General features: G+C 46.0%; 1 protein-coding gene across 6 annotated transcripts in view; it reads right to left on the bottom strand.

Moving 5' to 3' along the window:
* DCAF6 (DDB1 and CUL4 associated factor 6) overlaps positions 1 to 18563 on the bottom strand; it is a 540954-nt gene that overhangs the window by 380878 nt on the left and 141513 nt on the right. For all 6 annotated transcript variants that reach the window (XM_030203854.1, XM_030203855.1, XM_030203856.1 and 3 more), the window contains exons 4-5: positions 12817 to 13002; positions 1007 to 1120 (exon numbers count right to left, since the gene is read on the bottom strand). In XM_030203854.1, the coding sequence (XP_030059714.1) occupies positions 1007 to 1120; positions 12817 to 13002 (300 nt within the window). The remainder of the gene's footprint in view (positions 1 to 1006; positions 1121 to 12816; positions 13003 to 18563) is intronic.

The following is an 18563-nucleotide window of genomic DNA, read 5'->3' as shown; positions in this document are numbered from 1 at the left end:
TGGATACACCAGACGTGAGTATCGGTACCCGAGATGGTCCGGTTGCACCGAGTACAACGCTGGAAGCTGCTGGGTGTCTTCGATGACATGGAAGGAAAAACGGCTTCGGCGAAATCAAAAGACGCGATCGTGCCTATTAAAAGAAAAAAGGGCACGAAAAGAAGGGAACAACCCGACCGTGAAAGGAAACTTTAAAAGGGAAAGTTTTTTTTTTTTTTTTAACTATAAATTTTGTACAAGAAAAAAGAAAGAAGGCAAAAAGCCGCAAAAATGAAGGACTCTTTCCCGGGCCTGAGAGAAGCGGAGAAAAACTCGACTGCACCGCACCGCGGAGAAAAAATAACTGAGCAGGAATGCTCGCATGACAGGCAGGAAGTCATCCGCACATGCACGGTGCGCACGCCAGAAGGCTCTGGCAAACTTTTTACATTTTTTGCTTGCAAAATTGCCGATTCCCGGGCCGATGCAGATGTTGGTCCACGTGAGAACAAGCAGCCTGCTTGTCCTCGGAGAAATGCTTGTTTAAATTAAATTAAGTAGAGGACCACACTTGATTTACTAAGTTTTTTTCCCCTCATAGATGCAAAACAACAAACAAGAAGCCTTAGTAAATTAGGGTAATAATGAAAAGGTTCTCAATCCTATCTTGGAGATACACCTATATGGCTTAGTTTTCAAAAGATCCATAATGAATACGCATAAGATGTCTGAAACACAAATAAAATAAAACAGCAAATAAGCTCACTTTAATTCCTGGTAGAATGTCACAGACCCCAGCTAAACTATAACTTCCCCCATATCACTTTTCTATATACACCGGAGACCAATGCATGCAAATCTCTCTCATAAATATTAATCGTGGCTATCCTAATAACAAAGATAGCTGCGTGTGTCTCTAGAATAACCACCGATTTAATGGACCTAAGGTCTAGAACAACTGAACCCAGATCTGGCTACAACCTTTGAATCTTGCCTAAGAGCACTATCTTAACAAAATGACTCTTACATCTCTGCAATCTTCTTTTGTACAATTAGTCTTCATTCGGGTATCAAACCACCTAACGGTACCATCCTCACCGCATGACAGGAAAGTGTATGGATCATTTGGTACAGTCATAATCTGCAATACAACAATATACATTTCACTACACTACTATTCACACTTTAAACAAAATCAGACCAGAGACAAGAAAATAGAACAGCACGTGGAATTAGTACCACGGCCCAGAAGTTTGTTTTATTAACTTGCTCATTAGCACTTTCTTCATCCCCATATTCCCACACACTGACAGGATGAGAAAGCAACAATAGCATGCAGATATGTAGCATGAAGGAGAGGCAGAAAAGATGAGCAGAACAAAATCAGATTGAAACAGTCCAAAATAACCCACTTCAGAATTTGCAACAAGACTCATGATTGAGGGAGAGAAACATTTTGACCAGATTTGGTGCAAGCTGAATTTGATACCTGTTCGGTACCTCTGGCCCCTGATGCAGCCCTAGAAGGGTGAAACTTGGCCAAGTTGGGCATTGCCATAGTTTTTAACCCCTCCAGTGTTGTTGCTAATTTAAAAAAAAAAAACCCTTTTGGATTATTTTGGACTACTTCAGTCTGTTCTTGGTCTGCTCATCTTTCTGTCGGTCTGGTTTTTAAAGACCAATTGCCTGAAGGAGAAAGAAAGGTGTAGACAGAAGAGTCAAAAGCGGAGTTATTAGGGTAAGAACATAAGATATGCCATGTTGGGTCAGACCAAGGATCCATTAAGTCCAGAATTCTGTTACTGGCAATGGCCAACTCATGTCACAAGGATGTATCTGTCAGGAAACCCAACAGTTAATCCATTCCATGTAACTCACTCCCAGGATTAGCAGTAGGTTTCCTCATGTTTACCTGACTAAAGACTGTCTACGGACTTTTCCTCCACGAATCTGCCCAAATCTCTCTTAAAACCAGCTACTCTAGCTGCCAAGTGGGTAGTCAGAACTGCAAATCTGGAGACTCTACTTAGATTCCATCATAATGTGACCTTGATCAAGTCACTTCAAATCCCACTGCTTAAACAAAACTGCAATCCTTTTTGGATTTAAGATTTTGTATCCATGGAATTTATCTGGTATAACAGTGTGTACAGATTTATTAGGTATGAATCATACTGTACTTCTCCTCTACCAACATAGCATGATTCTTATTGGTCTTTTGGCACAAAATGTAAGTTTAGAGCATGTTCTTCCACCTACACGTCTAAGTGCATTTGTTGAAAAACTTCATATTGTTAAGCTTAATGGTTATCTAGAGTTTCAATCAGCTTCCTGCAATTAATGACTTAAACTACCTGTATTTACCATATACATTCTTCTCTATATATTTCTATTTTTGGCCAGGCTCCACTGAAGAGAGATATACTGTATCTTGAGTCCTTTTGTAATCATTTTTAGATCAGAAGACAACACTTGACCAGACAGCTGGACATATTTTCCAAGCCCCCCCCCCCTCCCAATCATTTTATCAGTGCAGATCATCCTAGTAAAAAACAGAAGGAGGGGGGTCAACAGCTACATAAACGTATCCGGATAAGTTATCCAGATCTTTTTATGCAGATTTTCAGTCACCTTACCCATATAAGCTGGACCACTGAATATGCAGTCATAAATTATACAGATAAACTATCGATAAAAGTATAATCAATACAAGCTAGGACTGCTATTTATGTAATCCACTTACACAGATAAAGTTATCCACAAAGCGGCTGAATATTGCCATCACATGCAAAATTTTGGACACACCCTGACCCCTCCTCAGCTTATGTGGATACATTTGACCACTTAGCATCATGAGGCTGCGTGATACCAGTCTATTCTATAAGGGAACCTAGGTGCACAGATTTCATTGTAGAATACTAGCATAATCCAGTATGAGTGTGCCTAACATCTAGTCACTCACATTTATGCCAGGCCTAGAGCAGACCTAAGTGTGGGAACCTAAATGAGGAAGGGACATGCATGACTTCAAAATTCTGCTGCACTACTTAACCTGTTACACTCACATAACCCCTTCTTTTTAAGTCACTATATTGGCCCCCTATCTGTTTCTGTACACAATTTAAACACTTACAAGCCCATTCATTCAATATCTTTCCTCTTATCTCTACCTACACCCCTCCCCAGGAACTCCACTCATCTGGTAAGTCACTCTTATCTGTATCCTTCTCCTCCACTGCCAACTCCAGAATCGATACATCTTGCTCCATCTAAAAGTCTACCTTGTAGAGGCTGCTTTTAACTCTTAACTCCCAATTCACCTGTTCAGTGCACATTTTAAACACATTCTCATAATAAATAACCCTAATCCCTTATTTGTCTGACGAATAGATTGTAAGCTCTGTCGAGCAGGTGTAAGTGAAAGAAATGCAATCTGCCAGCCAATTGGAGATTGTGCATTTCCCGATAGCAACCCCCATCCTGTTGGGATTAAAAGAAACAAAAAGCTGGGTGGACTATCTGTAGGGCCTAGTCCGCTTCAAGTAAAAAGCCAATGATCTCTTGCAGTCCAAGGTATGCAGTGTGCTTTCACAAGGATGGGCTTGAGGTTTGAGAAAGAAATGTTGGAAGAACGACTGACTGGTTTAGACGGAACTCTGATACAATCTTAGGTAGGAACTTAGGGTGTGTGTGGAGAACTACTTTGTTATGATGAAATGTAGTATAAGGTGGATCTGATACTAGGGCCTGAAGCTCTCTGACACTGCAAGCAGAAGTAACAGCCAACAAAAATATGACCTTCCAGCGGCTCAAAGCAGCTTTGATCAGCAGGGTGAGGACAATATTGAGGTCCCATGGAGGAGTTTGAAAGGGGGCTTTGTCAAAAGCAAACCTCTCATAAAGCAAACAACTAGAGGCTCTCCAGAGATGGGCTTACCATCCACACGGTGATGGTAAGCGCTAACTGCACTGAAGTGAACCCTTACAGAGTTGATTTTAACATTAGACTCAGAAAGGTGTGGAGGAGTGGCCTAGTGGTTAGGGTGGTGGACTTTGGTCCTGGGGAACTGAGGAACTGAGTTCGATTCCCACTTCAGGCACAGGCAGCTCCTTGTGACTCTGGGCAAGTCACTTAACCCTCCATTGGCCCATGTAAGCCGCATTGAGCCTGCCATGAGTGGGAAAGCGCGGGGTACAAATGTAACAAAAAAAAAATAGATATTCAAGCAGGGTCTTAGTAGTGTATGAAATAGGATCTAGGGCCCTGCCCTCACACTAGACAGTAAACCTCCATTCACAAGAGTAACACCTCTTAGTGCAATCTTTCCTGGAAGCCAGCAAGACCTTGAAGATACCCTCAGGAAGATGCAAGGAAGCAAATTCTTAGCTCTCAACATCCAGGCTGTCAGGAACAGGGACTGGAGGTTGGGATGTAGAACAGATCCTTGTTTTGCATGAAAGAGAAAATACTCCAATCTACAACTCCAGAAGAAGAAGAAGAGGGAACCAAATCTGCTTTGGCCAATAGGGAGCGATCAGAATCTGGGTTCTTCAGTCTTGCTTGAGTTTCAGCAAAGTCCTCCCGAGGAGAGGGGTGGGAGAATACGTATACAGAAGACTGTTCCCCACAATGCCAGTAGTCATGTGCCATGACCCTGGAACAGTACTGAAGGACTTTCTCATGGAATGGCAAAGAGATCCACTGAGGGGGTGCCGCAATCCCGGAAGATCTCGTGGGTAACACTCGTACTGAGGGCCTGATGCACAAAAGTACCCGTTAAGAACCGTGTACATTCAGATCCTTAGTAGAACTTACCAATTTGGAAATAGTGAGTGATGTTCAAAGGAAATCACATGCAAATGAGCTGCACACAATTTCAAAAAGCAGCTCGGTAGGCACCTAGCACATGTGCAGACCAGTGTCTCGGTAAGTGTCCCCGTCATGTGCTAGGGCTGGTGTACCTTTTCCTTTCCCCTGCAGTACTTGTTGGTTCCACTGTCCCCGTATCCTTTGCCTTACAGTGCTCTGGTGCTGGCTCCACCTTCCCCCTACAGCTTATTTGCCTTTCCTCTGCCCCTGATAATTTTGCTTAGGAATCTCCTCCTTGCTGAAAGCCCCCCTCCCCACCTGACATCATAAGGGCTTTCCCCAGCCAACTGGCTGTCTGCTTGTTTCTCCACCCCCCCCCCCCAGCTGACATCATAGCTGACATCACAGGAGCTTTCCCCAGCTGATTGGCTGTCTGTTTGTTTCTCCACCCCTAAACTCTTCTCTGCTCCCCAACAAAGTTAGCTATTGAAAAAAATCTCCTCCTTGCTGAAAGCCTCCCCTCCCCAAGCTGTTTCTCTGCCCCTCTAAAGCTGTTCTCTGCTCTCCGACAAGTTTTGCTATTGAAAAATGCAAGCAGACTGCTCCTCAAAGAAGGCTCCCTCACACAATAACAACTCCAGACCCAATGAAAAATTTTGCACATTAAAAGGTAGGTGGTCCTTCCAAATTGTAACGCTGTCTCAAATGTTTGCAAACTGTTATTTGCTATGATGGAAGCCCAGACTATTCATCAGGACTACTACGGTACATTTTGATATTAAAAAAAGCCTTTGACATGGAGTCTTGGGAATATTTGTGGGAGATACTACTACGATTTAGTTTCCAAGATCCCATTTTATGAATGATTCAGGTATTTATATGCTGATACTTGGGCCCACATTTTGGCTAACGGAGTGTTATGACCCTGTTTTGCTACTGGTAGGGGGATGCACCAGGGATGCCCATTTCCCCCATTATTATTTATTTTGTGCATGGAACCTCTGGCTTTAAAGCTTTTAGGGAACCCTGGGTTATGTTGGATATCTCTTTGCGAAGGTGAACTTCAATTAGTCCTATATGTAGATGTGCTTCTGGTCTGCACTGCTCCAGAGGTTTCCCTTCCACGAGCTCTGGCTATTTTGACGGAGTTTGGTAGCTATTCGGACCTTTGGGCAAATGTTGACAAATCTGTGGTCTTAAGCCTCAAGGACATTTTAGAGCACCGATTAGGGAGGGGTCCCTTTCCATTCCAATGGGCTCAAGGATTGCTGAAATATCTGGACCTTTCCATTCGTCAAGACCTTACAATCCTGTCACGTTTGTGACCGTTTCCTTGTCTGTGCTCACTTCGCCCTCTGGTGGCCAGACCTGGTGGCTGCAATGGACTGTCTGTTTACTGTCACCCGTTCCAGACTTCAGCCCAGTTCAGTCCAGATCTTCCTGGCTGCCAGAATTGCTTTCCTTGTTTGTACCTGAACAGCAACCGTAGTTGCCTTGTGATTGCTGCAGCTGAGCTTTAGCAGCTGATGGGCTTTATTAATCACCTAGAAACTTCTGTGTTTGCCTTTGCATAGTCTAAGGTCCCTGGTATGTGGCTGTGCTCTGTGCACTTCTGCCTAATCCAGTTTTATTCTGAGTTCTTACCTGGTTCTTGTTTGTTTGTGTGTAGTTAGCTTTGGTTTTATTCTTTAGTTCCTAGTCTTGTTTCTGGTCTGCATTTCCTTGTATTGTGTCTGTGTTCTTTATTAGTGGCTGCTTGGCAGCTTTTAGTCCTGACTCCCTCCTGTCTGTGTTTCTGTCTTAGTGGCTGCCTGGTAGCTTATAGTCTTGACTCTGTTGTGTGTTTCCTGCTGGTATCCAGTTCCTGCCCAGTCCGGTACGTCCTGCCGGCCGCCTGCACCCAGGGACTCAACTCCTGGGGAAGGGTGATCAAGTGCAGATGAAGCCTTGCTCCAGTCCTGTGTTCCAGTGCTTTGCTTATCCCTGTCTGCAGTCCCTGCTTTGTGTGTGTGTTAGCCCAGTGAGGGTTGGGGTGGTTTTGCCTGCCACTGCCGCTCCTTGGCAGCGGCCCAAGGGCTCACAAACCTAGTTGCTGCTTTGAGACCTTACAACAGCCCTTTATAGGCTTAATGTGGTTGGATTAATGCAGAACATCAAAAACTATGTTTTCGTTAGAAGGCTTTGCCACTCACTTTATGGAGATGAATTGCTCTTATAAAATGGACCTACTGCCCAAATGGTTATATGTGTTGTAGCATCTCCCCATATTGTTAACTCACAGAGATCTGGAATGTTATAATGCATTAGTAGGGAAAGTCTTATGGGGCTCATAGAAGCCTTGGTTGGCACTGAAGTATTTGCATTTGTTGAAAGTGGATGGTGGTTTCGGCCTTCCTGACCTCCATGACTATAATATCATTTGCCAATTACGTTTTGTGTGAGGGTGGATTTTTGAATCATCTGACTACGGTCACTTTGTTTTTGAGCGGGGTCTGAGCGGCTCACTCTCGCCTGTTTACTTACTTCATATGCCAGGAGGCGGATGCTTGCACCGAGACTGCACACTCATTTGCTCTTTCATCCTATGCGTTGGGCATGGGCTTCTATCCGGAGTAAATTTGGTCTACACTCTAATGTATCTTGTTTTTTGTCTATTGTTGGAAATCTAGACTTTTCACCCGGACTTTCTGACCCCAGATTTCAGTCCTGAGCTGATAGAGGCCTAGTGCTCATATAGCGTGCCTTGGAGGAGGAGGAGGAGGAGGAGGAACCCAAAATGTGGTATAGGTTGCGGGAAGGGGTTTTGGATGTGTATATTGATGTTTGTTATATATATCCTGTTTTTTTTTTCTTTTTATGTTTCTCTTCTCTCTCTTGAAATTAATAAAGATATTTACCTATAAAGGTAGGTGGTCCTTTATGTGAATCACTTGGAAATGTCTGTGCATTGCTCAAAATGATCATTTTAATACTAATTTGCTCTTTGTAATACATATGCATAGGATTATCATTAGCTGCTACCCCAAACGGTAAAAACCATGCAGAATCCCTTTGTGCATTTGTGTAATTCAACTCTGGAATTCCCAGAAAATGTGGTAAAGGTGGTTAGCTTAGCAGAGTTTTAAAAAGGTTTGGACAGTTTCCTAAAGGAAACCATAGACCATTATTAAATTTGTGACCTGGATTGGCCACTGTTGGAAACAGGATGCTGGTCTTGATGGACCTTTTGTCTGTCTCAGTATGGCAATACTTATATACTTATGTATTAGACACTGAATAATGTGATCACTACACTAGCTAGAACCAGTTTAAATCAGAAGCTACTAGCAGGGTAAGCTTTGAGCATCGGCCCCTGACTGACCACTTGTGCAACTATATGACCGTGCTCAATCTGTCAGTTAGGATGTTAGATTTGCCTGCCAGGTATGTGGCTCTGAGAACTTTCCTGTTCTGGACAGCCCAATGCCACATCTCTACAGCTTCCTGAAACAGACGTTATGATCTGGTATACCACTGCTTATTGGTGTAGTACATTGCAACTTGATTGTTCATTTGAATGAGCACTATTTGGTAACTCCAGGAGGTTGATCTGACGACCTGTTTCCTGTGTTAACCAAGCACCTTGGGTATGAAGTCCATCCAAATAAGCTCACCACCCCAGGCGGGATCTATCCTTCAGAGGCTGAGCAATTTGGAATAGAAGTCCCATTCGAAATGTCCAGCAGAAGAGGGACTGAACCAACTCAGGTATCACTCGGATAACAACCACTAAGTTCCCGGAGGCCTGACACCACTGGGAATCTAGAGTCCACTGGGTGGTTCTCATGTGCAGACATGCCGTGGAGGCCAAATAACCTAGCAACCTCAACATCTGCCGAGCTGTGACTTGCTGGCTGACTCAGCATGGGGAAAAAGGCTCATGCCTGCTGTCTGTCTAGCAGGGCTCAATGAATTCCAATTCCTGAACCAGGAACAGATATGACTTAGGGTAGTTTAAAACTAATCCTAGTAGCTCCAGCACCCAAATAGCTCTCCGCATGGATTCCTGAACTGTCCTTCAATGTGCTCTTCACCAGCCAATCGTCCAGGTAGAGAAATATATAGACTCCCAGTCTGTGTAGCGACGCTGTAACTACCACTAGACAGTTGGTGAAAATCCTGGGAGCTGACACAAGGCAAAATGGCAATACGTGATACTGAAAATAATGTGCTCCCACCCTAAATCTGAGATTACTTCCAGGCCACAGGAAGTATCGGGATGTGAGTGTAGGCATCCTTAAGTCCAGAGAGCACAGCCAATCTTCTTCCTGAATCATTAGGAGAAGGGTGCTCAGGGAAACCATCCTGAACATTTCTTTGGCCAGGAATTTGTTTGGGGCCTTTAAATCTAGGATAGAATGCCTTCCCAGTCTTCTTTGGCACAATGAAGTACCTGGAAGAGAACCTCTTCCCTTCTTCCACTGGTGGAACGGGCTCGACTGTGTGGGACTTTAGAAGGGCAGAGACTTCCTCTACAAGTACTTCCCTGTGCTGAGAGCTGAAAGAACGTGCTCTTGGAGGGCAATTTGGTGATCTCTGACACCAATGAAGAGCATAACTGAACTGGATAATCTGAAGAATCCACCCATCAGAGGTAACAAGGGGCCACCTTTGTTGGGAAAAAACTCAGCCTCCCCAACCCCCCCACTGGTAAGTTATCCAGAACAGTCACTTGTACGGTGGCTATACTCTGCTGAAGCCAGTCAAAAACCCATCCCTGTTTTGACTGGGAGCCGCATGGGCCTTAGGTTCACATTGTTTATGGGAATGGATGTGTTGGGGCTGTGCCTGCTGAGGCTGGCAAGAAGAAGGAGCTCTCTTCATCTTGCCTGAAAACCTCTTGGATGAGGAAGGTGCATAAGGTATCCGGTGGGAGAGAGTATCGATAGCATCAGGATGTTTTTTTTAATGAGGTCAGCTACCTCCTCCACCTTCTCTAAAAAGGCTATTTCCCCCGGCACATGGTATCTGCTAGACCACGAGGTCCAAGTCAGAGACATGCAGTCATGAGAGACTGTGCACCACTATACTCTGGGCAGAAATCATAGAGGACACATCAAAGGTATCAGAAGCAGCCCTGGCCAAAAACTTACAACACACCTTCTGCTGCTTGGCTAGCTGGTGAAGAGATTCGGCCTGCTCCAGTGGGAAAGAGTCCACCAAATCAGACATACTGTGCACCAAGTTCTGCAACTAAAGGCTCATGTAGAACTGGTATGATTGGCAGATGTGAGAGTAATCCACCTAAGTGGATGAACACTAACTCCCACGTAAAAAATAACAGCACAGAAAGAGAGTGGGAAATGGACCAATGACTCCAGGAGAACGGGAGATAAGATTTCAAAGAACCACTTTATTCAATGAATAAAGTGGTTCTTTGAAATCTTATCTCCCGTTCTCTTTTGAGCGGATACATCTTCCGCTCAAAAGAGTTCAGGGTTTGAGCTTTCCTGCCTGGAGGCACTGATGCAAAGTCTCTAGAACTCCTGGTTCTTTTGAGCGCAGGCAACTGTGGTCTATCAAACCAGGGGAACTCTGGATCCGATACATGGTATCTATTTGCTTGGGGAGGACAGGAACCAACAGAGGGAACTCCCAGTTCTTCACCTGAATATCTCGTAGGATCTTGTGAAGCGAGACCATCACAGCCTCTCTAGGAGGAGAGTCGTAGTCCAGGACCTCAAACATCTCAGCCCTGTCCTCGCACTCCATCTCCAACTGAGTTGGAATGGCAACCGCCATTTCCCTGACAATAGCAGAGAAGAAAAGGCTCTCAGGTGGAGACTTCCTCCTTCCCTCTGGAGAGGAGGGATCAGATGGGATACCACAGGACTCTTCCTCAGAGAAGTACTTAGGGTCCTCATCAGATGTCCATGAGCACTACTCTTCGGTATCAGCAAAAAACTCCTCATGTGGGGGCTGACACCAAGCCTACCTTAAGAGAGAAGAACCATGTCCATGTGTGGACGGGTGTAAAAGTGTAGGCTCCACCCTCGACCGACGAAGCTTCCTCCATTGACATTGAGGGGGTGCCAGCACAGGTGACACCAGATGCCAATGCAGACTATTAGATAAGCCCTGCCAGGTGCTCATGCAGCATGGCCTGAATGTGTTCATCAAGGGCTGACATCATGAAAGGCTGGGGCATCAGTTTAGAGGAAGGTTGCTGAACTGTCAGGGGTCGGTGCAGGTGCCTGGTCCTGGCTACATGGAGACACCCGCATCAGAACCTCCTTGATGGAGGGAGAGCAGTCCTCCTGGCGCCAACACTTCTCGGGCACCGGAATCCTCAGTGCCCTGGTGCTCCCGGCACCATGTGTCGAGGGGAATCGATGCTTGTGCTTCTTGGACTTCGCCCGATGCCGAGCATCAACACTCCTTGGTGCCGACGAGTACAGCAATGAATCCTCACGTGTTCTCTGTGTTATGTCCGATGCTGACTGGTCCCGAGGGCCCTATATAGTGGTCAGCATCAAGGCAGGTGAAGACCTGCTCAATGCACGCTCACTCCCAGTGTCAGATGTGGGTTTCACAGCCCACTCAATGTTTGTGCAAATGCTGACGTCGACAATTCAGACCAGGCTCCAAAACGTTTCCGTCTTTGAGCCTCTCTAGACAGCTGGTTTCTTTTCTGCATATGCAGGCAAAGAAGACAGACTGCAGGGGTATGTTCTGGCCCTAGACACTTAAGACATCAAGAATTGGTGTCCTTGCTAGAGATGGTCCAATTGCACAGAGCACAGCGCTTGAAGCCACTTGGAACCTTCGTTGACATGAAAGAAAAAATAGCCATGGCCAAATGAAACGACTCAATGCTGACTTCAAAAAGGGGCAAAGCACCAGAAAAAGTCAGGGAAAAACTCCCACCCGAAGCTCAGGCTTAAGAGGGTCTAAAAAGTGCAAAAAAAATAAATAAAGGAAACCGAAAAGTGGGGATAAACCTAACTAAAATACTACAGGAAGGGATAAAAAAATCCGAAGGGAAAACCAAAAAGAAGCAGGATAAAAATCCCGCAAAGGAAGCACAAAAAATATATCACTCAAAACGTTTGTCACACACCAGATGCTGTGAGGAGCCGTGGACAGTGCGTTCTTTCCTCACAGTGAACGAGAAGAGACTGCTGTCACAGCAGGCAGGAAGGCACTCACACATATGCAGTGGGAATGCTAGCACATGGCTCTTAAAGTTATTTATATGGAGTGGAGAAATAGCCTAGTGATTAGAGTACCAGTCTTGACAACTAGAGGTGGCCGATTCAAATCCCACTGCTGCTCCTTGTGATCTTGGGCAAGTCACTTAACCCTCCATTGCCTCAGGTACAAAATTAGATTATGGGCCCTCCAGGGACAGAGAAATGCCCAGTGTACCTGAATGTAGCTCACCTTGAGCTACTATTGAAAAAGGTGTGAGCAAATCCACATAAATAAATAAATAAATAATTCTTTTAAAGTGTTCCGCATCAGGCGACATGGATCAAATGTCATCCACATGTGAGTATTAATTGGCCTGCTTATCCTTGGAGAACATTAGTTATGCTGCTTTTAACTCCTAACCCTTATTCACTTGTTCAGTACCCTTATTTTATCATCCCCACCTTAGTAATTCCCTTATCTCTTATTTGTCCTGTTTGTCTGTCCTAATTAGATTGTAAGCTCTGTCGAGCAGGGACTGTCTCTTCATGTTCAAGTGTACAGCGCTGCGTACATCTAGTAGCGCTATAGAAATGATAAGTAGTAGTAGATGTAGTTATCTATCCCCAAATGACGAGGCATAGATAATTCACCCCCATTTGAATGAATTGTTTTGAGGGTTTGCATTTTGGTTGATATTTTCCAGACAGCACTAAACTTTGAACCCAGTTTCAGTGCCAATTTTCTTTGCAATCCAATAGCATTTGTTCTAATGTTAGCTTAATCATCTTATAAAATAAAACCATAATACTACTGCTTTAAAAGAATAAAAATGTGCCAACTTTAGCATGCACTACCTCATAAGCAGTTCCATAATGGCATGTAAATTGACATTGCCTGTTGGTCTCTGCATCACGCTCAACATTTGTGAAGAAAATGACTCCATCTCCTGAACACGATACAATCTGTTTGTCATTAGTGAGAGGCAGGAACTTTGCACTAAAAATATTTGCCCTATGTCCTGAGCGAATTGATGTTAAAACCTAGAAAACAAAGAAAAATTATTCAGCATAAATATGCTAACACTGTCATGATCCAACTTAAGAAAATTTAACATGAAACACAAACTGTAATGGACTAGTTTCTTTTTTTATGTAAGTTGTCATTTCACAGTCTCCACATGTACAGCAATTTACTATTCATTTCTAAAATTAATAGGTTTTTCTTCTAGATTTGTAACTAAACTTATTTTTGTAAATACTACTTCATTTGACTAATCGTTAAAGTTCAAAGCAGTAGTGTAAATTCAAATTAAAGGACCTAAACATAGAGATGGGAGCTAGTGGAGGGGAAACACCTCAGAAGATCCAAAAACAACTGAAAGTGAGCCCTCATCATCCTTTGGTCCTCTCTACACTCCAGGGGCTATTTGGGTAAACTTTCCAGCCCCGATTACAATAATACTTTTCATTCTCAGAAAACAAATCCCAGTGTTCTGACTTACTCCAACCTTCAGTTCTTAACTTTCATGTTCTCTTAACTACCTCATAAAGATTCACCATATGCTTTTCTTTTTGCTCTCTCTCTCTCTTTACATCCATTATATCCAGTATAGTACAGTACAGACAGGTATTTCAGCATGGAAGTTAAGTGAAATAGGACAGGAAACCTAACCCCAAGTCTCTTGCCAGCTTCCTCTCTCTGCACCACTGCTAAGCCTTATCTTCTTTAAAATTAAACTAATGTTGCTACTGAGTCAATCTCAGTTATCTTCAAGATACATTATTTTCTTTTTTAGGGATAAATTTTCCCTTCGGATTATTGCTAACTATAGCTTATTCCGTAAAGTTTTTAAAACATATCTGTTTGAATATTCAAATTTTTTTTCTTTAAAATGTTATTTATGTCTGTTTTGGCTATTTTTTTCTTGATGTAAACCACCTTGAAGACATTGAGGGGCATATTCGAACGTCGCCAGTGATCTATTTTGGCTGTGGCGCAACAGCTGGCCAGAACCGTATTTTCGAAAAAGATGGCCGGCCATCTTTTTTTTTGATAATACGGTTTAGCCCGGCCAAATGCCAGAGTTTGACGGGTTTGAGATCGCTGGTTTTGTTTTTCAGCAATAATGGAAAAAAAAATGCCGGCCATCTCAAACTCAGCGAAATCCAAGGTATTTGGTCATGGGAGGAGCTAGCATTTGTAGTGCACTGGTCCCCCTGACATGCCAGGACACCAACCGGGCACCCTAGGGGGCACTTCTAAAAATGTTTAAAAACTACACAAATAGCTCCCAGGTGCATAGCTCCCTTACCTTTGGTGCTGAGCCCCCCAAATCCCCCCCAAACCCACTCCCCACAACTCTACATCATTACCATAGCCCTTATGGGTGAAGGGGGGCACTTACATGTGGGTACAGTGGGTTTTTGGGGGGGGGGGGTTTGGAGGGCTCAACACTAAGCACCACAAGTGTAACAGGTAGGGGGGATGGACCTGGGCCTGCCTGCCTGAAGTGCACTGCACCCATTAAAAACTGCTCCAGGGACTTGCATATTGCTGTCAGGGAGCTGGGTATGACATTTGAGTCTGGCATAGAGGCTGGCAATAAAGTGTTTTATTTTTATTTTTTTTAGTGTGGGAGGGGGTTGGTGATCACTGGGAGAGTATGGGGAGGTCATCCCTCCAGTGGTCATCTGGTCAATTGGGGCACCTTTTTGAGGCTTGATTGTGAAAATTAAAGGACCAAGTAAACCTGGCGAAATACTGATTAATGCCGCTTTTTTTTCCATTATCCGCAAAAGTCGGCCATCTGGTAGCCACGCCCATGCCCCGCTTCGCCGACACGCCCCCTTGAACTTTCGCCGGTGCGGCAACGGGAAAGCGGCGATGGTGTCAAAAACGCCGCTTTCCATTATACCGATTTCACCGCTTTTGCGAGATCGCCAGCCATCTCCGGCGATCACTTTCGAAAATAAGCCTGATTGTTAAAGGCAGTGTAGACGTATCAATACAGAATAGAATAGAAAACAGAGATGAAGAGAATCTCCACAGATTACAAAGGAAAGCACAGAGCAGATATGGCCAAAAACAGAGACTTGAACCACAGGTGCAAATATGCCTCAAGGGTCCTATCAAATGCAAACAAAAAACATGGTCCATGTTGGGACCCAGAACCTTAAAAGCTAAGTGGCATTTTACACTGCTAAAGTTTGTGTTTGAGATTGCATAGTTTGGCATATATTAAAAAAACAAAATAGTGCGACAATTAGCAGACTGTGGACTATATTAGACCAAATTGGTCTGTGCTTGTCCTTAAGAAAATCTATGAGCACACAAAACAAATATATTAAACAATTGAAGTTTTTCCCTTGTTTACTGAAGTGATTGCTGTGAAGTGTGTTGAAGATGGGATCAGTATAATATAGTATGGTTGTTATCCCATGACTTTGAATTCTTCTGCCCTTGTTTTGTAACCACAAAAATACATGCATATCACATCAAAAGTAAAAACAAAAAACTATGCTTCCATATCATCAAGCTGATCAATCCATAGACTGGTGGGTTGTGTCCATCTACCAGCAGGTGGAGATAGAGAGCAATCCTTTTGCCTCCCTATATGTGGTCATGTGCTGCCGGAAACTCCTCAGTATGTTCTCTATCTCAGCAGGTGGTGGTCACACACAGCAGCAGCTCTGGCTAGGCCTCCAAGCCTAATTTTTAGGTTTTGTTGAGTGCCTGGGGTTGAGGGCTCTTTTGAGCAAGTGCAAACCTGGTGGTGCCAGGTCCCTCCTTTTCTCCCCCCTCCCGCTGGCTCCGTTTAAAAAAAAAAAAAAAAAAAAAAATTTTGAACGTCCTTAAAGGCGTTTATTTCGACGTTTATTTAAGCGTCTATTGCAGCTACTCACTGGGACACCAGGTCGTTACAACTCGGAGCGGACAGCAGGTAATTTTTACCTTTTTATAGCGGGCAGGGGGTTCCCTGATTCTTCTCCTCGTGGCATATGGCGTCGGAGGGCGAGGGCGCAAAGGGTCGCTCCCCGGGTCGCTTGAGCGCTTCTAGAGGGGATGCGGGGGTCTTAAAGCCTGATTCGCCCTTGTTGGGTGACAGTTTCGTGACCGATGAATGTCCCGGTCCTTCCTCCGGCTTGGCGGTTTTTCCCGCCATAAACGCCCATCCCCCGCTCCTCGCCTCCGCCATCTTGGCCGGCCACGCGGCTCGGACGGCTTCTTCTTGGGCCGCCCTTGAGGTTGGAGACATTAATGCCATGAACGCCCTTAATTTGGGCGACGGCACAGAAGCGGCTAAAGTTAAGAGCCGTTCGTCCCGCGCGGCTCCTTCGCGGAGTTTCGCGCCGGACGCCATTTTGGATGCGCAGCATGTCTCTCCCCCGCTATTGCGAGCGCCGGTTGAGGGCGCGTCTAGGGCTGTTGCCCAGGCTGCGGAAGTGCACAGTTTGGGGGGTTTCTCCCCCGAGTTTGTTTTGCTGCTGCATCAGGCCTTCCTCATGCACAACACTGCCCCTGCTCCCTCGTCTGGTAAAGAGGTTGAGGTTCCCAGAGGTAAACGTCCTCGGGTTGATTCCCAGGCCTTGGAGGAATTTGTCTCCTCCGATGTAGATGAGGGCAGCGTGTCTGAGGTCTCCCAACGGTCCTTTGCGGATTCCTTGGAGGAGACGGATCCCCGCTCGGATGGAGCGGATGACCCCTCTGCAAAGCGGCTTTTTAGCCCAGAGGATTTGCCCAACCTGTTGTTACAGGCCATGGACACTTTGAAGATTTCCTCTCCGGAGGACGTCTCTCCCTCAGCCCCTGTTGGCTCTGCCATTATGCTGGGGACGAAGCGCCCGCCTAGAACCTTCCACGTGCATGATGCCATGCACACCTTAATTTCGGCTCAATGGGATGTCCCAGAAGCGAGCCTTAAAGTGGCTAGGGCTATGTCCCGCCTCTATCCTTTGGCTGTGAGTGAACGTGAGGCCTATCTGTGGCCTACCGTGGATTCTTTAATCACTGCGGTGACTAAGAAAACGGCGTTGCCGGTGGAAGGTGGCACGGCCCTAAAGGACGCCCAAGACAGAAGATTGGAGGCGGCCTTAAGGTCGTCCTTTGAGGCGGCTGCTTTAAGTTTGCAGGCCTCAGTTTGCGGCTCCTATGTGGCCAGGGCGTGCCTGACTATGGTGCAGCGGGCTTCCCCCTCGGATCATTCCTTGAGGGCTGATTGGCCGGCCCTGGAATCGGGCTTAGCCTATTTGGCAGACTTGCTGTATGATGTCTTGAGGGCCTCAGCGAAAGGCATGGCTCAGACAATCTCTGCGCGGCGGTGGCTTTGGCTGAAACATTGGTCTGCTGACCACGCCTCTAAATCCCGCCTGGCTAGGTTGCCTTTTAAAGGCAAGCTGCTCTTTGGGGTCGAGCTGGACAAAATCGTGACCGATCTCGGCACGTCTAAGGGCAAGAAATTACCAGAGGTCAGGGCTCGGGCTAGTACTCGTCCCGGTACCTCCAGAGGACGGTTGCAGGAAGCCCGTCGGTACCGCCCGGGCAAGTCGGGTTCCTCTGCCCCCTCTTCCTTCAAGAGGAATTTCTCCCCCAAGCAGCATTCCTTTCGCAGAGACCGCCGTCCCGGAGGTGCTCCCTCCGGTCCTCCCCCAGGGTCTCGTACCCAATGACGGGGTCTTGGTCCACGCCCCAGTGCAGATTGGAGGACGGCTGTCCTCGTTTCTGGGCGAGTGGACCACAATAACTTCAGACGCGTGGGTGCTGGAAGTCATCAGAGACTGGCTACAAACTAGAGTTCTGCCGACCCTTAAAAGACGGGTTTGTACTCTCTCCCTGCAAGTCTCCGGTCAAAGCTGTGGCAGTGCAGCAGACCTTGGACAATCTGATCCGCCTGGGCGCGGTCGTTCCGGTGACAGAAAGTCAGCTTGGCAAGGGACGTTACTCCATTTACTTTGTGGTACCAAAGAAAGGAGGTTCTGTCCGGCCTATCCTCGACCTCAAAGGGGTCAATCGGGCCTTGAAAGTGCGGCACTTTCGCATGGAGACTCTCCGCTCTGTTATAGCGGCAGTGAAGGCAGGAGAGTTCCTGGCATCCTTGGACATCAAGGAAGCGTACCTGCATATTCCCATCTGGCCTCCTCATCAACGCTTTCTGCGTTTTGCAGTCCTGGGACGACACTTCCAGTTCAGAGCCCTCCCTTTCGGGTTGGCTACTGCTCCGCGGACCTTTTCCAAAGTAATGGTGGTCATCGCGGCCTTCCTACGAAAGGAAGGGGTACAAGTCCATCCTTATCTGGACGACTGGTTGATCCGAGCCCCCTCTTATGCAGAGTGCGGCAAAGCTGTGGACCGGGTAGTTGCTCTTTTGAGCTCCCTGGGATGGATCATCAACTGGGAGAAAAGCCAGCTGCGCCCGACTCAGTCCCTGGAGTACCTGGGAGTTCGATTCGACACCCAAGTGGGCAGAGTGTTCCTGCCAGACAATCGGATTGTCAAACTTCAGGCTCAGGTGGACCAGTTCCTAGTAGCCTCTCCCCTTCGGGCTTGGGACTATGTGCAGCTGTTGGGCTCTATGACGGCCACGATGGAAGTTGTGCCCTGGGCC

This window comes from Microcaecilia unicolor, chromosome 5 (genome assembly GCF_901765095.1).
Source record: "Microcaecilia unicolor chromosome 5, aMicUni1.1, whole genome shotgun sequence".
Taxonomy (NCBI): domain Eukaryota; kingdom Metazoa; phylum Chordata; class Amphibia; order Gymnophiona; family Siphonopidae; genus Microcaecilia; species Microcaecilia unicolor.
This window is presented reverse-complemented; position numbering and strand designations above follow the sequence as displayed.